This window comes from Hyperoodon ampullatus, assembly GCF_949752795.1.
Source record: "Hyperoodon ampullatus genome assembly, chromosome: 5".
Taxonomy (NCBI): domain Eukaryota; kingdom Metazoa; phylum Chordata; class Mammalia; order Artiodactyla; family Ziphiidae; genus Hyperoodon; species Hyperoodon ampullatus.
Genome location: NC_136918.1, coordinates 46476748 through 46502051, shown reverse-complemented (window position 1 = coordinate 46502051; position 25304 = coordinate 46476748). Strand labels below are relative to the sequence as shown.

Below are 25304 nucleotides of genomic sequence, written 5' to 3'. Positions count from 1 at the left end.
TTGCCTTGTGAAATCAGCAAGTGTCCCCACCACAAGAGAGCATACCCAGCCCTTCCTGGTGGTCCATGCACTTTCTCTGAGGCACAGTTAGTTCCAGAAGGACCTGACGCGACCTTTATCAATGGCCTCACCTGCCCCATCTCCCAAGTCTCCCAGTTTTCCTGAAAGGTCCTTGTTACTCAAATTTAAACCACTTATCTAGACAAGGCGGCTGAACAGGCACTTATTCCCTAGTCTTGGCCTAACTTCCTCCCTGCCTGGAGCCCAGAAGGCATACCTGGACAGGGGCAAAGCAGGACACTCTGCTGTGACTTCTCTGGCCACAGCCTCTCACCAGGGAGTGGTTACCTGTCATGAGCAGTATTCAAAACCAGGAACCAAGGTGTGGTCTGGGCTCCTTTAAGCTCCAGAGTTTGGGGGTTCCTGGTGAGTCCCCAGAGAAGAGTCCAGAAGAGGAGGATGGAAGGGGGGTGGCCCACCACAGGGGGATTCCTCCTCTGCCTCCCTGTCAGCCTTCTGCTTCAAAGTAAGACGGGGCAAGAACAGGGAAAGAGGGGAATACTGTTCTGGGAAAATTCCAGAAACCCCCTCATTCCCCAGAACTAGAAAGCATCTAAAATAACTGGGTTATACATTCCTTTTCTCTGTAGTATCTATATTTTGGTTTCCTTTGGGAAACAGATGAAACACCCATTTCACTGATCAGTACGCATAGCGCCCGTCTCATTTGCCTGCATAGACATCTACCAAATTGTCTGTCCTTCCATTTTACCACCTTTCTGATTCCACCCCTTTATAATGTTCAACTCTTCCTTTATACCAAGATTAGTAACTATGAACAGGGCCGTTTGGGTCCTATTAATAATAATATAACTCCTTTCCCACCTCTCTTGAGAAGATCTTGTAGAGGAGGTAATGTGGAGGGAAAAGGACAATGTTTGCTTCCCCCCAGATATGTTTCTCCTTAGTCTGGAGATGTACCTTATGAGTTAACTGGTATGGGGAGACAGTAGAAGAGGCATGGGAAAGAACTTGCTGGGCTCAGCTACAGGAATAACCAGAGTCACCTGCGGTTGGCGTGTGGGTGAGGTGGGCAGAAGGGCTTTTACGTTTCGTCACATAGCTCCAGCAGTCACATGGTAGATGATCAATGAGATCTTTTCAAGATGGTGATGATGAAAATGGCTCCCACAGTTCTTAGAGGAAGTCATTGGGTTTGAGAAGGGCACAGAGCACAGAACAGTGTAGGTAGTCAATAAATTTACATTGAATACAACGTTCCTTAAGTTCCCACGTGTTTTACATCACACCCATGTTTACTTCTCTCCAAACTTTTCCTTGCAGGAAATGAGAAAACATGAAAGTGGGAAGGGAACACTGAGAAACAAAATTTTAGGGGAATTTTGTTCAGTGTCTATGAGGAAGAATCACAATAGAGCTAGAGAGAAAAAAGTATGGTCAGACAAAGGCCAAAACTTTAGGGTTATGACTATGGAAGGAATAGGCCTCCCCAGAGAGGCAGTCTGCATACAGATTTGGGTAGGCTTTATATGGGAGCAAAACCACAGGAAGAAAGGGCTGAGCCCTGACTCAGCTCACCACATCAACTTCCATCATTTGCCTACCAGACCAGACCAGCCCCCCCACAGCCCTGGCAGGAAGAACTTGGCATTCGGGAATCTTGGCCTAAGAAGGAGGGGTTCACGTGCCCACCCCACGTGCACATTTTCTTTCTCTGCAGAGAGGCTCTAGGGTCCCAGCCCTGGCACTCCTCTCACTTAGGAAACAGAAAAGCCCTATTCCCATCTCACGGGGTCTCTACTCTCTACAGGAAGGGCAAACACTTTCAGCATCAATTGTTCAGTCTTTGACCAGCGTGGCATAGACCCTGTTGTCTTCCAGGCTATATTTAACCAGAAGGACTTCCGTCCAGTCATCAACTACAGCATCCCCACTCACATCAGCATCTCCTTCACCCTGTCTGCCATCCTCAAAGTGGTGAGTTTTGACTGATAACATTCTTTCCATAGCCTGCTAATAGGAAACAAGAACTCTTTACCCTGTCAATCCAACACTGCACCTGTCCAGTAGAGAGCAGAGTCCCCTGAATGAATTCTGTACAAGTTAAATGTTCATCCTATGGGGTGGAGAGACATGAAGGGGAACGCTGCTGTGACATTTCTGCAGGTAACGTTTGTCCTTGAGTCCTGCCCTTATAGGAATATTATACTAAGAAAACATTCCCAATGGGCCCCATGCTGTTTTTTCCCCTATATTTTCCATGCAACCTGCATTTTTCTGAACTTTCTTTTGAGACTTGTAATTGAAAATCTGAACTGTCACATGGGACCACTTAGGAAACAAAGGAAGGAGGTAGACTAGGACCTGATTTCATGGCATTAATGATCCTGGACGGGGATTTTTTGGTCAGGATGCACAGCTTCAGCTGCTGATGTCATTTCTGTGGTTAAAGTTGGTATGTAAGCTCAGCTTTCTTCTTCTCTCTTTCTCCTTGCCTGATTTTCTGGCTTTGTTTGCAAAAATCACATTTGTTGAAATTGACAGTGCCCAAGGGAATACACAAAGCCAACCAGAATGGGGCCAGTGCTGGTGACAAATAGCTTTCTGGGCTGCCAATCAACTTTGAAATTCAGATGGAAAAAACAGAAAGATGGAGGGCAGCACAGTTGGAAGCCCCTAAGTAAGCTTCAAGGTCCAAATGTATCCAGCACCCAGCTTAAGATTTCCCTTGAGCAGGAAGTGAAAGGCCAGTAAGACTTTGTTAGCTAGAGAAGAGGGACATTATCACCAGAAAGAGAAGAGGAATCAGAGTTTAAAAGGAAATGTGGTTTTAAAAAAACAAACAAACAAAAAAAAAACCCTCAGGGAATTCTCTGGTGGTCCAGTGGTTAGGACTCCGCACTGCCACTGCAGGGGCCACAGGTTCCATCCCTTGTCGGGGAACTAAGATCCCTCATGCCGTGCGGTGTGGCCAAAAAAAAAAGAACAAAACAAAACAAAAAAGCAACATGCATAACAATGTGCACAGTATCATTCTATCTGTGTAAATAAAAATGAATCCTGGAATATATTTTTTCTAGAATGATATATAAAAAACTGTTAATAATGGACCTGAGTTGGGGATATGAACTGAGTTGGACTAAATTAAGGAGGGAAAAAATTATTCTTTATAGTATACCTTTCTGGAATTGTTGAAGTTTTATCATATGCCCATAGTACATACATTTAGAAAAAAAAATACATACATATGTATATACTTTTAAGGGACTGGAAGGGCAGGAGATGCTGACATAAACTAGCTCCAGGTTTCAGCCATAACCATCCCTCTGGGCCCTATGCCCTAGATCTGGAGTCACCCATTCATCAGCTGGGACCCAGAAGAATGTGGTGATATCGATAAACTCACTGTGACAGCTGAGAACCTGTGGCTCCGAGACATCTTCATCATGGAATTGTGGGTATCAGGGCTGGGAAAAGCCGGGGGAAGACCCTTCTGCAAGGAGCAGGCAAGGGCACTTCAGGGCAAACCCATTCAGCGGGACCACTGAAAACTTATTTCAGAGAGGAGCACAATCACAGCTCATCAACTTCTCCGCTAGAAATGAGAAAGCAGTAGGGAGAAAAGATGGCGGAGCGGCAGCATCGGGAAGCCCTGCCTTAACAGCAAAACGTAAACTGATGTGAAACCCAGAGCATTTGTCCCCCCTCCGCTTCCACCACTTAGCAACGACATGGATCACACTCTGGCTGGCCTCTCCGCCTGTGTGACTAATGAAGGTCGCGTTGTGTACAACAAACCGATGCAGGTGACCGGCATCTGTAGCCTGGACATCTACTTCTCTTTTGACCAGAAGAACTGCACCCTCACTTTTAGCTCTTTCCTCTACACAGGTGAGTTGCAGTGGCAGTTCTAGCACGGGGTAAACTGAGATCAACCGTGGGGCAACAAAAAAGCACTCAGAGGCAAAGTCATTTTTTTTAATGCATAAAAAGGGACAGTGGAGTATTTGCTAATTGGGGGTGTGTGGATGGTGGGGTAGGGGAAGTTGAACTTAAGTGAGAACAAGACTTACTGAGAAAGCCCAGAATTGAAAGAAGGCAATTGGGCAGCAAGGAAGTCACATTACAAGACTGTCTGAAAGAGGTAGCTAAAGCAGTTGTTGAATCACCTCTGAGCCCCACACAGAGTAGGTGCTGAGCAGATGCGTGCTGAGTGAGTGTCTGTCTCCCCTGCCCTGGAAAACATGTTGCTGGGCATGGACAAGGAAGTGTGGGAGATAACAGACACCTCGCGTGACACTGGCCACACACAAGGGGAGTGGGAGCTCCTGGGCATCAACAAGGCCACGCCGAAGATATCTGTGGGCTTCAGCCTTTTTGACCAGATCATGTTCTATGTGAGGCCAGAGATTCTGGCATGGCTGTCCATCCCCCATATCTTTCTCATCGTACACTTCTAAATCTCAGAGCCTCTCACCTCTTGCCCTAAGACCAGAAAGTCCCTGGGCACCATAACCCTCATAGCGTTCCTCTCTCCCAAGTCCCCCAAAGAAGTCCCCCTCTCTGAACCTGCCAGCTCTGGCCTAGGTTTTCTTTGCTGGGTATGGGGGAGTCCTATTAGTCATATGAAAGCTGCTCCTCATCCAGCCCCAGAAAGAGCCCCTGCTGGAGTGAGGACATCAAGAAAGGAAGAGCCTGGAATCATCTCTTGGTTTCCCTTCAGTTCTAGCTTCACCTGGTTCTCTGCTCACTCCTCCCCACCAGGTGGCCGTCAGGCGCAGGCCCAGCCTCTACATCATAAACCTCCTGGTGTCCAGTAGCTTTCTGATCACCGACGCCCTCAGCTTCTTCCTGCCAGTAGAAAGTGAGAACCGCGCCCCATTCAAGATGACACTCCTGCTGGGCTACAACGTCTTCGTGCTCATGACGTTAATGACTTACTCCCTGCCAGTGGCACCTCCCTCATCAGTATGGCCCCCAGCCCACTGTTGAAAAATGAAAAAAGAAAAAATAAGGAGGCAGGGTAGGCGGGTGAACTGGCTAGATCTGCTGAGGCAGCAGAGGGAGACGGTAGTCATCTTAGAAAGGGCTCGGTGTGTGAGACAGAAAAAAGGGGGGCTTGGTGGTTCCTCTGGACCTGACTCACTCAGGTGCGCTCCTTCCCGCCACCCAGGTGTCTACTTCGCCCTGTGCCTGTCACTGATGGTGCTCCGCCTGCTGGAGACCATCTTCATCACCTACCTGCTGCACCTGGCCACCACCCAGCCCCCACCCAGGCCTCGCTGCCTCCATTCCCAGCTTCTACACTGCACCAGCCCAAGGAAATGCTGCCCTGCTGCTCTCTGGAAGGAGGATGTGGGCCTGGGCCTCACACCCACCCACCTGTCTGGTAAGAGAAGTCTGCACTGCCCACACTCTCTGCACTGGGCCCTATTTCCCATTTCTCTAATCCTGTCTCCTTCCCACTTCACAGCTGAGTCTCTGCCCTCTCCACAGGACAGAAGGAGCCAGGGGAATTGGGAGGGAAGGAGCTGGGACCCAGAGAGGCAGAACTGAATGGTGGCTCAGGATGGACAAGGGCCCGGCTAGCTGACCTGTGGGTGCATTTCAGCCACATGATGGACACCCTGCTCTTCTGCATCTACCTGCTTTTCTTGGCCACCTCCATCACCATGGTCATCATCCTCTGTAACACCTAGGAGTAGTGTTCTAACAGTGCAAGAACACCTGGTGTTCAGGTTTCCTTGGCTTCAACTAACCATCCCAGGCCCTGTTCCCCTGCTCCAGTCCACATACAACAGTCCCAGAAATGTGCCCATGATCCCTGCTCCAGCCTTCCCAGGGCTTAAACAGAGCTACTGCCGACTCTCTCAGAACTGACATTATATTTCCAAAACACAATGAATTCAGAATACACATGTTTATGTTAGAAATATCATTTTTACTGGAAAAGGAAGGCTTTATAATAAAGACTACAAATATTTACCAAAAAGTAATTCATGTTGCTGGAATAGAGGACAGGGATTAAACCTCTTGAAAAACAGGCTGAAATATTTATTTATTGTTTTAATAAATATTTATTGAGCATCTACTACCTGCTAGGCACTGTTCTGAATTGTGAAGATACAGCAGTGAACCAAACTGGCAAAAATCTCTATCCACATGGAGCTTACATTGGGGGTGGGTGGAGACTGACAGTAAAGAAGATAAGTGAGAGAAACATAGAGTATGTGCTAAGTGCCAAGGAGAAAAAGCAAATCAGGGAAGGCAGAATGGGAAATGTGCGGAGGGGCTGCAAGTTTAGGAGGGTGGCCGAGTTAGACCTCATGATAACTTCCTGCCGGGCTGGGTCCTGTGCATTGTTCCACAATAACGCCAGCTGGAGACTGCTGTAACCCAGTCTTTCACGAGAGGCTCAGAGGTTATGTAACTTGCCCAAAGTCATGCAGTTCTTGCTATTTTTAGTTCATTTTTTCAGGGATAGATTTCACATGTGTGCTTAATGAATGTTTATTGAGCCCAGGTGAGGGGATAAACAAATGTCCTTGGGTAACCCTGTGGGAGACTTGAGGAATCAAACACAATGTCTGTCCTCAAAGAGCTTGTGGCACAGCTGGAGAACTAAAATACATATGTAAATAATTTCCATGAAATGTAGAACATGTTTTTAAAGCTTTGTTGAGCACCATTAAAGAGAAACTGCAGGAATTCCCTGGTGGTCCAGTGGTTAGGACTTGGTGCTCTCACTGCTGGGGCCCTAGGTTCGACCCCTGGTCGGGGAACTAAGATCCTGCAAGAGCACCACATGGCCAAAAAAAGAGAGAGAGAGAGAGAGAAACTGCTATAGAGCTCAAAGGAGAAAGGATTCCTCTAGCTGGAGCAATGGTTCTCAATCCTGGCTGCACATTAGAATCATCTGAGGAGATTTTCAAATAATCCTAATACCCAGGCTTTACCCCAGACCAATTAAATCAGAACCTTTGGCATGGGCCACGGCTTTGGTGCATTTGAAAGCTCCCCATGAGATTCTAATGTGCAGCCAGAGTTGAAACGACTGGGCTAGAGGTTAGGAGAGCTTCATGTGGAGAAGGCAGTGAACAGAATGTATGAACAGATGGAGGGACATGAGGCCTGAGAGGACTCACTGGTCGCAATACACCTCTGGGGTTACATATAGGTAAAATCATAGCAAATGGGCCTCATGGGATCCAGGGGTTTGTGCAGCAATAGTTAAATAGTAGGACCAAGCAGAATCCCAACACACTCATTCTCATGGTACTCAGGGGACTCAAGTGTCCAGAACAAATTCATAAAACCATCTGCCAGAAATAGCCCCCAGTAGAATGCAAATGGTGCAGACTTTAGCAAACAGCTTGGCAGTTCCTCAAAGTGTTGAACACAGAATTACTATATGATCTAGCAGTTCCATTCCTAGATATATACCCAGGAGAAATGAAAACATATGTTCACACAAAAATTTGTATTCAAATGTTCATAGTGACATTGTTCATAATAGCCAAAAAGTGGAAACAACCCAAATGTCTATCAGCTGATGAATGAATACATAAGATGTTACATATATATACAATGGGATATTATTTGGCCATAAAAAGAAATGAAGCACATGATATAGGCTACAACATAGATGAATATTAAAAACATGCAAAGTAAAAGAAAAACCAGTCACAAAAGACCACATATTATGGGGCTTCCCTGGTGGCACAGTGGTTGAGAGTCTGCCTGCCGATGCAGGGGACACGGGTTCGTGCCCCGGTCCGGGAGGATCCCACATGTCGCAGAGCGGCTGGGCCCGTGAGCCATGGCCGCTGAGCCTGCGCGTCCGGAGCCTGTGCTCCGCGACGGGAGAGGCCACAACAGTGAGAGGCCCGCGTACCGCAAAAAAAAAAAAAAAAAAGACCACATATTATATAATCCCATTTATATGAAATGTCCAGAATATGCTAATTCATAGAAGCAGAAAGTAAATTAGTGGTTGCCTAGGATTTAGTGGGGAACAGGGTAGGTGAAAGAGGAATGGCTGCTAATGAGTACAGTATTTCTTTGGGGGATGATTTTTAAAAATGTTCTAAAATTAGACTGTGGTGATGATTGCATAACTCTGCAAATATACTAAAAACCATTGAATTGTGTGCTTCAAATGGGTGAATTTTATGGTATGTAAATTATATCTCAATAAAGGAATTAAACAACAACAAAAAATAAATAACCCCCCACAAAATTCTCTCTGTTCACCACTTCCGGCTTATTCTCTCATTCCACTGCTCCCCACTGTCACCTCCCAGACTCTCTGATTCCTGGATCCATATATTCAACTTTCATCAGTTTCTGCCCTGGCCCTCCTCTACCTTCGGATGAATCACCAGGGCTCAAGGACCTCCGCTCCCCACCCACCTATCAACTCTACATGCTTCCTTGATGTTGACATCACTCACAGCTTCAGCTCACACACAGCTTCTACCATTTCTAATTATATGAAACCCTCACAGCCAGACCAGCTCAGTGCTCCTTGATAGGAGATGGGGATTCAGAAAATACACCTAAGATGAGTTTCCAGAGCTTTGGACTATTTCTCATGGGGATGGAGGAGGTTGGGGGATGCAATGAAAAACAGCAGCCCTGTTTCAATTTCTGCAATTGAAGAAGAAAATACAGGGCTGGGGTAGCTGATAATTCCCACTGGTCAGCTGGCAGGTGGACCTCCTGTACATGCAACATGCCATCAGGCTTAAATGAGAGCTTCTGCCTCCATGGACCTTCCAGTCATCTGGCCCCCAGAACAGCAACATGGAATGAATGAATGAGTAAAGCACTCATTCATTGTTTAGCCAATCTTCACTTACTGCTTACTTCTGTTCTAGACATTTTTTTAAGTGCTGGGGATATGGCAATGAATAAGACAGACAGGAGGAGACTGAGGAGGAGACAGGAGGAGACTGATGATTTGATACAATGATAACTGTTCTAAAATAAATAAACAGGGTAATAGGACAGAGAATGACACACAGGTTAACAGTATATTCCAGGAAGGCCTCCCTGAGAAAATGACATTTGTGCCAGCTGAGAAATGAATGATAAGATAATGATGAGATGTGTCCTGGGATATCATCCTGATGTATTTATTCATCAGAAGAGGTCAGGATGAAGCATAATAGACAGGCTCTACATTTATGGAAGCAGGTCAAGGTAGCCAGGATCTCTGGATGAACAAGGTGAGAACTTGGAGGGAGAGTCCCATGTTGGTTATTTTGTTGCTATTGTGTAATGTTTAAGGATTGTGAGGGTAAGCATTTATAATCCCATCAAAGAATTTAGAAAAGTATCTTTCAAATGGTTTTGATCATGGAATCTATTTTACTCACCCATGCATAATGCCTCACTCAGAAAGAACCAGTGATAATACAGAATTGAAAAGGAACAAAATTAAAAGTTGCAGCAAACTTGTTGCTATAATTACATGTGAATTTGTTTACTATGTACTATATAAGAGAATATGAGTTTACCTGAGTCTTTTAATCAGAAAACAATGCCCTATAAACTTTAAAATAGGCAATATTTTTATTATACTTGTCTTGATGTTATTTAACTAGCTTACACTCTCTGAAAGTACATCACCAATGTAGTGTCACTACACAAGTAGATTTAAAATTTGTATACGTCCACTTTAACAATAAGGTATAGATACCTGAACCAGAAAGCAAAACTACTTTTTTCTTAAAAGCAAAGCTACTTTTGATGCAAATATGCATTGCAACACCCTGAAGGGGGAAATCTAACAATTTACATGACACTGAATAGATGATGACAAAACAAAGCTACCAGTTCATTATCAAAAAGCAGTAATAGCAGCTCAACCACCTCAGGTCAATGCTGCTAATGCACTGATAAAAAAAAAAAGTCCTGGAAACAGAGAATTCCAACATGGGGGTGTCTGCTTTCAGGCAGGAGACTTTTAACTTTCCCAAAGAATACAGGATCTTAGTAGAATGAATCAATAGTTGAATCCTGATGACACCTGAGTAGTGTGCAAATTTTAGTTTACAAATGCCTCATTTTAGCAATGCTGAATTAGCAGGTCCTTAGTGATACATAAAGCTGAAAGAAAGACCTGAAGAAAGGACTTGGATTTGTCGGCCCTTCAGGAGTCCCTCACCACCCTCTAGTGGGAACACTACTCAGACCCCTCTGAGATCATTAGTGGACCTAGGATATGTCAGAAGAGCATACTATGCACAGATGTCCGCATTACCCATATTTTCCTGACACATTGTCAGATTTTTTTTTCTGATTTGTAAAATCATTTATATGAACAGTCTTATAAATCCTTTCTTACATGAAAAGAAATATAAAAGTTGCAAAGAAAACAAAGAACAGGTATCAACTAACATGCACCTGTGCTTTTCATCATTAACCTATCGTTGAGGTTGATGATTTGATGAACTATTATTCCATTTGTCCTTGTTGAGAAAGAACTCTGCTTGTTTGAGTATTAATGGGTCTAGAGTAAAATAAAGACATGGTGGCTTCTGCAGTTTTCTATGTCTAAACCAAGGCCTTTTCTTGGTTTAAACATAGAAAGTTGTTTTAATAATAATGGCTATCATTTACTGAGTACAGCTGACCCTTGAACAACATGGGTTCGAACTGAGCAGGTCCACTTTTACACAGATTCTTTCCAATAGTAAATTCTGCAGTACTACACAATACAAGGTTGGTTGAATCTGCACATGCAGAATCACAGATATGGAGGAACCATGGATATGGAGGGTCCACTATAACTTACAAGTAGATTTTCAAGTACTCAGAGGGTGGGTGCCCCTAATTCCTGTGTTGTTCAAAGGTCAACTGTACTTTCTATATGCCAAGCCCATTACAGTCTTTATCTCATTTGATCCTCACAACAATTCTATGAGGCAGATATCAGCATTAGACATCTAGGTAGAAAGAGAATAAGATCCTTCCCCAGGATCATATAGCAAGTAAGTGGTAGAACCATTTTTAATCCAATTTTGTCTAACTCTTAATCCTATGTTTTAACACATCCAGGTCATGGCCAAGGAATGCAGAAATAATAATTCTTGAAAATGAAAAACTAAGTATTAGACTCTGTATCCAGAATGATCCCCACCAAAAGATTTATCCCATTTCGCTCTGATAACTCTTAACCTCAGGGTGTCAGTCTTCACTGTGGCCAACATCAGCCTTTGAACTTTCCAAAGTTCTCATGATTTCCTTGCCTCTCACTGGAACCCTCCAAAACTGGCTTGTTCACACACACAAATGAATGTGTGTATAACTGGTGAAATCTGAATAAACTCTAGGGATTATACTGTTTAAAGACAATTTTCAGAAAAAAGGCAAAATCATGACTCTCGTACAAATATAAAAAGGAATACGTATTAAAGAATTAACTGGGTGATGTCAGCAACATGGCAGAGTCAAAGCCCCCTGTGCCTCTCCCATTCAATCTACAATGAGTAAGACATCCAAACTTCAACAAAGGTGCCTCTGCCCAACACACCAGGACACCAGAGAATTCCAAACATCTGTACATCTAAAGGTGGTGGACTAGAACACATACAAGAGGCAGAACTGAGGGAACAGCAGAGTCAGTGGCTGCAATCCTGGCCCTCCGGCCATGGCAGTTGAGTCCACAGCCCCAGAGAACTTGGTAGCAGCAGGGTAAGCAACACACGACTCCAGCAGCCCCGGCAGCCACAGGTAACTGGGCAGCAGCAGCAGTGGGGCCTGGGACCCTGTCCCTCCAGCTGCTGAGGCACCCATGCTCCTGGTCCTTGCCCCCAGACTCTCAGTGGCAGAGCCCGTGAACCTTAAAACACCAGCCAGGACAGAGGTGCCTGAGTGATCTGGGCTCCCCCCTCTCCCTAGGCCTCCCCTGACAGGGCAGATCCTGTGACTCAGGGGAAAGTAGTGGCAAGGGAAGAGCCCATCATCCCAGTGCACCAGGAAGCAACGACAGCAGCAGTGGCAGAAGCAAAGCAGCAACGAACCCAGAGGCATAAGAAGCTATAATGAAGGCACAGAGCCACACCTATTACAGAGATGGTGGAAAGCATTGACTCCTGAATAAAACCGAAGGCAGCCCAGGTAAGAGAAACCAAAAACTTGTACTATAGCACCACCTACTAGAAAAAGAGAAGGGCCTCTAACTTCTAACCTGTCCCTACTTCAAAGGCACAGGCAGAGGAATAGTTCATCAAGTACTATGAAAAGCCACAGTTCACATTATACCACCAAAAGAAAATGACACTGCAGACTCACTCTGCACCTGGCTGCAGCCCCAGGTGGGTGCTTTTTCCGTCTGCCACAGAAGCATTCCGGGGGGCTGTGACCACTTTGACCTGTCAAGAGCAACGCAGCCACCCCGGTACACGGGTGAGAGAAAGGAAAAAAAAAAAAAAAGAAAGAAAATGACAATTCTCCATAAATTAAACTTAAAGTCACAGAATACTAATCTAACTGACAGAGAATTCAAAATAGCTGTCATGAAGAAACTCAATGAGCTACAAGAAAACTCAGAAAGGTAGTTTAATGAGCTCAGGAATAAAATTAACAAACAGAAGGAATACTTTACCAAAGAGACTGAAACTCTAAAAAAGAACCAAACAGAAATGCTGGAGGTAAAGAACTCAATAAACAAGATGAGGATGCATAAGAAAGCAATGGAAATAGAGCAGACCATATGAAAGAGATAATTATTGAGCTCAAAGATAGAAACCTAGAAATGAAAAAAGTGGAAGAGGAAAAAGAAATAAGATATTTTTTAAATGAGGGAAATTCTACAAGAGCAATCTGACTCTTTTAGGAAGGGCAACATTAGGGTAATGAGTATCCCAGAAGGAGAAGAGAGGGAAAAGGGAGCAGAGAGTTTATTTAAAGAAATAATAGCTGAGAACCTGCCAAACCTAGGGAAAGAACTGGACACACAAGTCCATGAAGCTAAGAGAACACCTAATTACCTCAATGCCAAGAGGCCTTCTCCAAGACACATTGTATTTAAATTGTCAGATGTCAATGACAAAGACTGTTTTTTAAAGACAGCCAGGGAAAAAAGAATGGTAACCTACAAAGGAACCCCCATTAGTCTATCAGCATATTTGTCAGCAAAAACTCCACAGGCCAAGAGGGAGTGGAAAGACATTTTTTAAATTCTGAAGGATAAAAACTGTCACCCAAGACTACTCTGTCCAGAAAAGTTCATTCAGATATGAAGGAGAAATAAATACTTTCCCAGACAAACAAAAGCTGAGGGAATTCATAAACATTAGACCCGCCTTACAAAAAATTTTGAAAGGAGCTCTTCTACCAGAAACAAAAAGGCAAAAGAACACAAAAGAACACCGAACAGAATTTTGAGCAAGGTGATAAACAGAATTAGAAAATTGCAAATCTTTATCAGAATAGGTTTGCAAACACTTTTTATAGGATAAAGGTTAAAGGGGGGAAAGCATAAAAATATCTCTAGCTATTTCAATTTGGTAACAAACGCACAACATAAAAAGAGATAGTTTGAGGAAAAAAAAAACAAACATAAAAGTGGGAGAGGAAAAGGATGCAACCTGTATAGGCAAGTGAAGATAAGATGCTATCTGCAGAAAAAGGACCATTTTATCTATGAGACATTTTATACAAACCTCAAGGTAACCACAAAACATAATATAGAGCAGAGACACAAAACATAAAAAAGAGGAAACTGAGAAAACCACCAAACCAAAATGGCAGACAGAAATACAAGGAAAAAAGAAACAATGGAGATACAGAGTAACCAGAAAACAAAAGAGAAAATGGCATTAATAAGGCCTCATCTATCAATAATCCCCCTAGACGTAAATGAATTGAATTCACCAATCAAAAGACACAGAGTGGGACTTCCCTGGTGGTGCAGTGGTTAAGAATCTGCCTGCCAATATAGGGGACATGGGTTCGAGCCCTAGTCCGGGAAGATCCCACATGCCACGGAGCAGCTAAGCCCGTGCACCACAACTACTGAGCCTGTGCTCTAGGACCTGTGAGCCACAACTACTGAGACTGTGTGCCACACCTACTGAAGCCCGTGCACCTAGAGCCCATGCTCTGCAACAAGAGAAGCCACCGCAATGAGAAGCCTGTGCACCGCAACGAAGAGTAGCCCTTGCTCGCCGCAACTAGAGAAAGCCCGTGCGCAGCAACGAAGACCCAACACAGCCAAAAATAAATAAATTAATTAATTAACTAACCAAAAAAACGTCACAGAGTGGCTAGATGGATTAAAAAACAAGACCCAACTATATGCTGCATCCAGGAGACTCACCTCAGCACTAAAGACAAACATAGGCTAAAAGCGAAGGGATGGAAGATGATACTCCAAGCAAATGGCAGCCAAAAGAAAATGAGTGTAGCCATACTCATATTAGACAAAATAGATTTCAAGCCAAAAAGGTAATAAAAGACAAAAATGGACAATATATAATGATAAAGGGGACAATTCATCAAGAAGACATAACAGTGATTAATATATATGCACCTAACATGGGAACATAAAAGTATATAAAACAATTATTAACAGACCTAAAGGAAGAAACTGACAACCACACAATAACAGTACAGGATTTTAACACCCCACTGACATCAATGGATAGGTCATCCAGACAGAAAGTCAACAGGAAATAATGACCTTAAGTGAAACATTAGACCAAATGGATTTAATAAGATTTGTATAGAATTCCATCCAAATACAACAGAATACACATTCTTCTCAGGTACACATGGAACTTTCTCAAGGATAGACCATATGTTGAGACACAAAACAAGTCTCAATAAATTTAAGAAGACTGAAATCATATCAAGCATATTTTCCAATCACAATGGTATGAAACTAGAAATCAACCACAGGATTTTAAATTTTGTTTATTTTTTATTTATTTTATTTATTTATTTATTTTTGGCTGTGTTGGGTCTTCGTTGCTGCGCGTGGGCTTTCTCTAGTTGTGAAGAGTTGGGGTTATTCTTCGTTGTGGTGCATGGGCTTCTCATTGCGGTGGCTTCTCTTGTTGCAGAGCACGAGCTCTAGGCACACGGGCTTCAGTAGTTGTGGCCTGTGGGCTCAGTAGTTGTGGCTCATGGGTCCTAGAGCACAGGCTCAGTAGTTGTGGCGCATGGGCTTAGTTGCTCCGCAGCATATGGGATCTTCCTGGACCAGGGCTCGAACCCATGTCCCCTGCATTGGCAGGCGGATTCTTAACTACTGCACCACCAGGGATTTTTTGGAAAAAATCCCAAATATGAACAAAAAATCCCAAACTGAACAACTATGGGTCAATGAAGAAATCAAAGGAGAAATAAAAAATTACCAGAAGACCAATGAAAATGAAAATTTGACACACCAAAATCTATGGGATACAGGGGACTTCCCTGGTGGCACAGTGGTTAAGAATCTGCCTGCCAATGCAAGGGACACAGGTTCGAATCCTGGCCTGGGCAGATCCCACATGCTGCAGAGCAACTAAGCCCATGTGCCACAACTACTGAGCCTGTGCTCTAGAGCCCATGAGCCACAACTACTGAGCCCACAGACTGCAACTACTGAAGTCCGCGCACCTAGAGCACATGCTCTGCAACAAGAGTAGCCACCGCAATGAGAAGCCCATGCACCGCAACACAGAGTAGCCCCGTTTGCCGCAACTAGAGAAAGACTGCACGCAGCAACGAAGACCCAACACAGCCAAAAATTAATTAATTAATTAATTAATTAATTTTTAAAAAATCTATGGGATACAGCAAAAGAAGTACTAAGAGGGAAGTTTATAGCAATACAAGCCTATCTCAAGAAACAAGAAAACTCTCAAATAAGCAATCTAATCTTACACCTAAAGGAACAAGAAAAAGAAGAACAAATGAAGCCCAAAGTCAGAGGAATTAAGAAAATAATAAAGATCAGAGCAGAAATAAATGAAATAGAGATTTAAAAGACAACAGAAAAGACCAATGAAACTAAGAGCTGGTTCTTTGAAAAGATAAACACAATCGACAAACCTTTTGCTAGACTCACTAAGAGAAAAAGAGAGACGGTGCTGATAAATAAAATCATAAATGAAAGAGGAGAAATAACAACAGATACCACAGAAATACAAAGGATTATAAGAGAATATTATGAATAGCTATATGACAACAAATTGGACAACCTAGAAGAAACAGACAAATTCTTAGAATTGTACAACCTTCCAAGACTGAATCATGAAGAAATGGAAAATCTGAAGAGACTGATCACAAGTACAGAGATTGAAACAGTAATCAAAAAGCTCTCAAAAAACAAAAGACCAGGACCAGACAGCTTCACAGGTGAATTCTACCAAACATTAAAAGATTTAATACCTATCCTTCTTAAACTCTTCCAAAAAAATTTAAGAGGAGGGAATGCTTCCTAAGTCATTTTACAAGGCCAACATCACCCTGATACCAAAACCAGACAAAGACAACACAAAAAGAGAAAATTATAGGCCAATGTATCTTATGAACATAGGTGCAAAAATCTTCAACAAAATATTTGCAAACCAAATACAACAATATATTAAAAGGATCACACACCATGATCAAGTTGGATTTATTCCAGGGATATAAGGATGGTTTAACATCCACAAAGTGATCAATGTGATACACCATATTAACAAAAGGAAGGATAAAAACCATATGATCATCTCAATAAATGCAGGAAAAGCATTTGACAAGATTGAACACCCATTTATGATTAAAAACTCTCAATAAAATGCATATAGAAGGAATGTACCTCAACATAATAAAGCCCATATATTACAAACTCACAGCTGATATCATGCTCAATGGTGAAAAATTGAAAGCTATCCCTCTAACATCAGGAACAAGGCAAGGTTGCCCACTCTTGCCACTCATTCAACATAGTATTGGAAGACTTAGCCAGAGCAATTAGGCAAGAAAAAGAAATAAAAGGTATCATAATTGGAAAGGAAGAAGTAAAACTGTCACTGTTTTCAGATGACATGATTTTATATACAGAAAACCCTAAAGACTCCATCAAAAATACTATTAGAAATAATAAAAAAATACAGTAAAGTTGCAGGATACAAAACCAATATACAAAAATCTATTGCATTTCTATACACTAACAATGAGCTAGTAGAAAGAGAAATTAAGAAAACAATCTCCTTTACAAGTGCAACAAAAAGAATAAAATACCTAGGAATAAGTTTAACCAGAGATGAAAGACCTAAACACTGAACTATAAGATATTGTGTTGAAAGAAATTAAAGGAGACACAAAGAAATGGAAAAATATTCCATGCTCATGGATTGGAAAAACTAACATTGTCAAAATGTTCATATTACCTAAAGCAATTTACAGATTCAATGCAATATTTATCAAAATCCCAAGGACATTTTTCACAGAAATAAAAGAAAAAATAGAACAGAATTGAGAACCCAGAAATCAACCCACGCATATGTGGACAATTAATTTGCAACAAAGGACCAAAGAACATACAATTGATAAAGGATAGTCTCTTCAATAACTGGTGCTGGGAAAATTAGACAGTCACATGCAAAAAAAAGTGAAACTAGACCACTATCTCACATTATACCCAAAAAATAACTCAAAATACACTAAAGACTTGAATGAAAGACCTGAAACCATAAAACTCCTAGAAGAAAACCTAGCCACTAAGCTCTTTGACATCCAGTGTTAGCAATATCTTTCTAGATATGTCTCCTCAGGCAAGGGGAAAAAAAGCAAAAAATAAACAAATGGGACTACATCAAATTAGAAAGCTTCTGCATAGCAAAGGAAACCATCAATAAAACGAAAGACAACCTACTGAATGGGAGAAGATATTTGCAAATGATATATACAATAAGGACTCATACAACTCAACACAGAAAACCAAACAGCCCAATTTAAAAATGGGCAGAGGAGCTAAATAGACACTTTTTCAAAGAAGACATATGGATGGCCAACAGGCATATGAAAAGATGTTCAACATCACTAATTATTAGGGAACTGCAAATCAAAAACACAATGAGATATCATCTCATGCCTGCTCGATTGGCTCTTATCAAAAAGACAAGAAACAACACATGTTGGAGAGGATGTGGAGAAGAGGAAAACCTTATACACTGTTGGTGGAAATGTGAATTTGTGCAGCTACTATGGAAGACAGCATGGAGATTTCTCAAAAAATTAAGAATAGAACTACAATATGATCCAGCTATCCCACTTTTGGGTATGTATCCAAGGAATACAAAAATAACAGTTTGAAAAGATATATGCTCCTCTATGTTTATCACAGCATTATTTACAATAGCCAAGATATGGAAGCAACCTAAGTGTCAATCAACAGATGAGTGGATAAAGAAGATGTGGTATACACATATGTCATATACATATAATATGTATACATATATATATAATGGAGTATTACTCAACCATAAAAAAGATGAAATCTTGCCATTTGTGACAATATGGAGAGACTTTGAGGGTACTATGCTAAGTGAAATAAGTCAGAGAAAGACAAATATGGGATGATTTCACTCATATCTGGAATATAAAAAACTAATAACAAAAATAAATGAAGAAAGCAAAACAAACAAAAACAAACATGTAGATATAGAGAATGGAGTAGTGGTTACCAGGGGGAAAGAGGTGGGGGGGAAAGGGAGGGCGAAATGGGTAAAGGGGATCAACTTTACAGTGACAGATGGAAGCTAAACTTTTGGTGGTGAGCACAATGTAGAGTATACAGAAGTAGAAATATAATGTTGTATACGTGAAACATGTTATAAATCAGTTACCTCAATAAAAATAAGTAAATAAAAATAAATTTTAAAAAAAGGATTGAACTCATAAGATATGAGAGAACCAAGCAGATGTTATAACTGGTTCAAAAGTCAAGAAGCACAAATCTATATGGAGAAAAGATACTGAATTGCAAATAAGGGCAATTTTTCAACAAGAGGGAGAAAGTTCACTGGAACTCTGTAGGAAGAGATTGAGTTTGCATTTTGACAATATTGAACTTTACTTGAGCTCTGTGCTCCCAGAAAACAACAATGGTTAAGAAGCCCACCTCCCACTCTTTTGCTTTCTGAAATCTCCTTTTGTGTTCTGGGAAATGACTGACTGCAAAGAACCACTCTTCCCCCAGGACTTAGATAAGATGCACTGTCCACTCTTTCTCACCTCTCCTTTGTTTACCTGTAACAAGGCCAGTCACGAACTTTTCCCTTTTGGTCCAGACCCCAACAACAAGGCCAGGCACACAGTCTCCAACTACCAGCTCTTTGTCACATAAATGATTAACTGAGATTAGCACTGTTTATCCCCTGAAACTAGCTAGACACAGAGGTAAACATTTCCTGCTCCACTGACTGAGAGTTTCCCTGATTACGAAACAATCTCAACTGTAAATCATTCCACCTATAATTTGTCTGCTTCTCTCTATAAAAAAGTCTAGGGCTTCCCTGGTGGCGCAGTGGTTGAGAGTCAGCCTGCCGATGCAGGGGACACGGGTTCGTGCCCTGGTCTGGGAAGATCCCACATGCTGCAGAGCGGCTGGGCCCGTGAGTCATGGCCGCTGGGCCTGCGTGTCCGGAGCCTGTGCTCCGCAACGGGAGAGGCCACAAGAGTGAGAGGCCCGTGTACCGCAAAAAAAAAAAAAAAAAGTCTAAGTAAAACCACCCTGCTGAGGTACTCTGATCCACGGATCTGGGTGATCTCCCTATTGCGATAGCCTGAATAAAGTCAACCTTCTTAATTGTTTGATTTTGTCTTTGACAATATTCCTCAGTTACCTGCAATTTTAAAAGAGCTGCAAAATAATTCAAAGGCAATGAACAGGGCTAGAATCAGATAGCTGGGAACACTTACTCAAGACAATGCATAGTTTCCCATTGAAGTACAATTTTTTTTCTATAATCTCCTCCCTTTTAATCAAAAATAATCTCAGCAGAAGATTATTCTTGATCACAAAATAAGGCTGGTCTCATAACATTTGTCTTCACTGTTTACATTGGTGCAAAAAGAGTGATAATCTGCCATTTAGGCGTTCTTAAGTTTGCTTTGCTGTAGGTTTTCAATAAATCTCAAATTTGACTTTTAAAAGCCTCTTGAGGCTAGGTAGCTGCACCAAGAACTCACCACCAGTTTTCACCTGTAGTACCCATTGGGTGAATTCCTCTGTTCTTGAAGACCTAAGATTCCTGGGTCTGGCAGAAGGTGGCCTTACCTACCTAGAAGCTGGTAACCCTGTAAGCCAAGTAGCAGCCAGTTTTCCTAGAAGGGTTTGTAAGCATTGGCTCCATAAAGTCAACCTTAGTTCCTTAGAAGTGTCTGACCACATTTGATTGAATGAGCATCATTCTCAAACATAACATTCCAGGCATAGCCTTGGTTGTATAATCAATATTTCCAATTATGTCTTGGTAAAAAGGAAACAGATTCTTACTAAATCTATGCCAGTAACCATATTGTTATGAAAATATGATCATTATATGTCATGAAATTAAGAATATTCAACAAGAGTTTCCAAATTCTGAAGGGGTCAGGCAAGGAGAAAGGTATCATTTACAAATATTTCATTTCCGTTTACAAAAGCAGAGTCAAAAAAAAAACAGTTATAATTACTGAATTATGAGATATAGCTAGCTTAACATGAGAGAAAAAGGTCTCCCTCAAATATCCAGAAAATAGAACATTACAAAAAATATCAACAATAGTTCAAACAAAAACTGTAATCATCCTTCATGAGTTCATTCAGTCTTATGTAATTAATTTTTGTTTCACTATATCTCATATACAGGCATAACAATTCTATTTTCAAAGACAGTGTACATTACATCTAATTTATAAAAAGAGATGAATATAAACTTTACAAATAAAAAATATTAAGACACAACATATAATAATCCTGACTTTATATATCATGAATATACAAGCTTACTGTAAGAAAATACCAAGAACATATCAAGAATATCAAGTAAAGATTCACTAAGTCTTGGACTTCCCTGGTGGTGCAGTGGTTAAGAATCCGCCTGCCGGGCTTCCCTAGTGGCGCAGTGGTTAAGAGTCCGTCTGCCGATACAGAGGACACGGGTTCGTGCCCCGGTCCGGGAAGATCCCACGTGCCGCGGAGCGGCTGGGCCCGTGAGCCATGGCCGCTGAGCCTGTGCGTCCGGAGCCTGTGCTCCGCAACGGGAGGCCACAACAGTGAGAGGCCCGCATACCAAAAAAAAAAAAAAAAAAAAAAAAAGAATCCGCCTGCCAATGCAGGGGACACGGGTTCAAGCTCTGGTCCGGGAAGATCCCACATGCTGCGGAGCAACCAAGACCGTGCACCACAACTACTGAGCCTGCGCTCTAGAGCCCACGAGCCACAACTACTGAGCCCACGTGCCACAACTACTGAAGCCTGTGCACCTAGAGCCCGTGCTCTGCAACAAAGAGAAGCCACCTCAATGAGAAGTAGGTACACCGCAACGAAGAGTAGCCCCTGCGTGCCGCAACTAGAGAAAGCCCATGCGCAGCAACGAAGGTCTAACAGAGCCAAAAATAAATAAATAAATTTATTTTTTTAAAAAAAAAGATTCACTAAGTCTTAACTCCTCGACATCCGTATATTAATTAAATTATATAGATCGGTTAAATGAATCCCCAGCTGAAGCCAAGAAGATGCTAGATTCAAATTAAAGAAGTAAAAATGTGACCATGTTAACATTAAAAAAGAAATAATAACTGAGATTATGACCAAAGGCTACAACCACACCACCATGAGATCTGCTGCCCTCTCCTGGAGGTTGATACCCCCATGATTCAACTCTGGCTCCAAGGAAAGAGAGGATGCATGCAGAACCTCCAGACTTAACTTAGCTTTTTCTTCCTTCCTTCCTATGTTTCTTTTTTCCTATAAAAAAAATGATTTAGAATTCACATCAAGTTGCAAAACTAGTACAAAGAGCTCTTGTGTACACTTCACCCAGATTCCCCAACTGTAAATATTTCTAAATCATTGAGAATAAGTTGCAGAATTGATGACCCATTAACCCTGAATACTTCAGGGTGTATTTCATAAAAACAAGGGCACTCTCTGGAAATTCCCTGGCGGTCCAGTGGTTAGGACTCAGCACTTTCACTGCCGGGGCCCGGGTTCAATCTTTGGTCGGGGAACTACTAAGATCCCACAAGCCATGCAGCGCAGGCAAAAAAAAAAAAAAAAACCTAGGACACTCTCCTATATAACCACAGTACAACCATCAAAATGAGACAATTAACATCAGTCCAATATTACCATCTAATCTATAAGCTCTATTCAAATTTTGCCTCTTGTCCCAATAATGTCTCTTACCAGTACAGGATCCAATTCTGCATTTAGCTGTTATATCTCTTCAGTCTTCTTCAGTTAGGAATAGTTCCTCAGGCTCCTTGTCTTTCTTGAAGAGTACAGGCTATTTATTTGTAAAATGCCCCTCAATTTGGATTTGTCTAATATTTACTCATAGTTTATGCATTTTTTTACAGGAATACCCCAGAAGTGATGCTGGGTTCTTCTCAGCATATCATAGGAAGTGCACAATGTCAATTTGTCCCTTTACTGGTGATATTAAATGTTATCACTTGTTAAAATGATGTCTGCCAGGTTTCTCCACTGTAAAGATAATTGGTAAGTATGCCATACTTATTACTTAATAAGTAACTTATAAGTGTTTTGTGGAGAGAAACTTTAGACTATGTAATTATCCCATTTCTCATCATGAATTATTTCTCAATATGATTTACTTATTATGAATTACTTATTCTATGATCTTTTCAAAATCGTGATTTTCTAATTCCATCATTTCTTCTACACTCATTCATTGGCATTCTAGTGTAAAGTAGAGCTTTCCCTCTTCTTTTTTTTTCCCATTAATATTTTCATATTTATTACAAGTTGAAATGATATTTTTGGCATCTTGTTCAAATTAATTTCACTTGTTTCTTTTTACTTTAAAAAAATTATGGCTCCTAGAAAATTTAAGATTATATGTGTGGCTGGCTTATATAAAATTTACTTTTAATAATTTTCTCCAAAATAACCTCTTAAAAATTAGCATATTTCACAATTAAAGACAATTTTAAAGTTTACATTTTATTTCTGTCAGACTGTGCCAGTACAGCTAATGTAGATGCTTCTCTCCCCTGCATCTGTCTTCCCCCATATACCTGGCTTTGTCACCTTTGATTTGCTCTCTGCCTTTATCCAATCCCCCTCCCATCTCTCAGCCTGAAAACCACCTCCTCCCTCCAAGAAACAGCATTTCTCTCTTCAAGGGGAGTTTTTTCCCTCTTGGTTCCCTCCCATGTTCTGGAGTACCTAGGAGTCCACCCAAAGAAGCACAGATGTTCTTCTCTGTTCAGTATCACAGGTTGGAAGGATGGGCTCTATCATGCAAATTGGAGTTTTAGGTTCTTTGGGGTCTTGTTCATGTTCCTCATCAGAAAGGGCCTCAGGCTGGCACCAAGTCCAAGCTTGCTCTGCTCGCCGCACGACAGGCCAATGAACCAGAGACGAGGTGCTGAGGCAAGGAATACAACTTTATTTGGAAAGCCGGCAGACCGAGAAGATGGCAGACTAGTGTCTCTGATAAACCATCTTATCTGGGTCTGCTTTCCCTCTTCTTTTACTCATTGATTGATTTATATCAGTATGGATTCATGAATCCCTGCTGTATTCAAAGAGTTACAGTCTATTACTATGAATATTTATTTTGATGCTCAAGTTGCTTGGACTTAGTATAGACCAACAAAGAAGAAAGCGGTAGTTGGTGATATGGCAATGACAGGAACTGGGGGAAAGTGACCATTTCATCTGTCAATGCCCTCTGCCAAAGAACACCAGGACTACACAGAGTTAAACAAGTTGGCTTTACTATTCATTGCAACAAGGGAGGACACACACCATAGGTAACCGTGGGTGTCTCAGTAAGAGTGTATTACAGAGAACCTGTTATAGGTTTGGGCTTCCATTGAGTGATTTGAGGAGAGCATAAAGAAGCAGGGATTTGTTCAAGACTGAATACGATCAGAAATCAGGGGTATGAGTGGATAAAGAAGTATGAGTCATTCATTTAGCAAGTGGAGGGCATGTTTGGTATTTCGTGGGTTGGCACAGTTATCTTGTTTTTGTGTGTGCTTAGACAGACGTATGAAATGGCCCTGTTTTGTCTCCTTCTATCATGTTCCTGGGGTAATCATGTCTGAGGTTGGTATTCCTCAGAGTGTTTGAGATTGTTTACCTCCAACAGGAGAACAAAATGACCAGTTCTGGACATCAGGGCATTATTTCTTTCTCACAATGTAGCTTTCAGAACTTCAAAATTGAGATAAAACTGGGCAGAATCAAACATGGACAACGTACATTAGGAGAGGAGATTTCGAAACATTTGGAAAAAAGATAGGCCTCCGATCAGCATGTGCAGGCCCTGTGGGTCCTCTAAATTCCCTTGTCTCCATGGTGATGTCCCTTATCTCTTGGTCACTAGGCGCTCTGCTGGCCCCTGCTGTTTAAAGTCTGCCACTGGTGAATCCTTGGTCTGACTCTTGGCTCTGACAGAGCTTTCACTCACGGGCTTGTCCCACCCCAGCAATCGCACCTGCTGCAGACCCCTCTGAGCCTCACCCAGGGCCTCTGTCTGGCCTTGGCAGTCAACCCCACAGGCTCCACTGCAGGGCTGCTTCGTCCATCCCTGACTCCTCGTCAGCTCTGTGGGCTCTCGTGCAGCCTTCATCCACCTTCCACACAGGGCACAGAGGAATTTCTGGTGCCCTTACATCTCCTGGGCACAGAGGGTGATGCAGGAGCGCTACCTCAGGCCCTCTCTCTGCCTAAGCATTCTGTACTCCAACAGTTTCCACATGTCCTTTTGGGCCACAAGGAATGGCAGCCCCTTTCCAGGATCCCAGAGGAGTGGTGGGACATAAGCCCCCTCTGCTTCTGTCTTGTCTCTCAACCTACCTAGCACCCTCCCAATACACACACACACACACACACACACACTCAGATTTCAGCACAGAGAGTCACAGAGAGAGAGAGAGAGAGAGAGAGAGAGAGAGAGCGAGTATTGGGAGAGGTCTTCTCTCCCTCTTTCTCTTCTCTCCTTTGTCCTGTATTCAACCAGGCCAGTCAGACAGGATTTAGTCCCCATCTACTGCAGCAGACATTTTCCGTAAGTCACATTCTTCTGGGAGTAGCATTTGCCCTCCCCTATGTC

At 42.1% G+C, this 25304-nt stretch overlaps 1 protein-coding gene across 1 annotated transcript; it reads left to right on the top strand.

The window, feature by feature from the left end:
- Window positions 1–459: 459 nt before the first annotated feature.
- On the top strand, window positions 460–5720 carry LOC307053319 (5-hydroxytryptamine receptor 3C-like; the record flags this gene model as incomplete). Its single annotated transcript, XM_079704693.1, is given in 10 exon segments — window positions 460–526; window positions 1832–1998; window positions 2432–2476; window positions 3366–3475; window positions 3746–3912; window positions 4240–4418; window positions 4786–4944; window positions 4947–4989; window positions 5195–5410; window positions 5518–5720. Coding segments are annotated over 10 exon segments (1356 nt in total).
- Between the last annotated feature and the right edge of the window lie 19584 nt (window positions 5721–25304).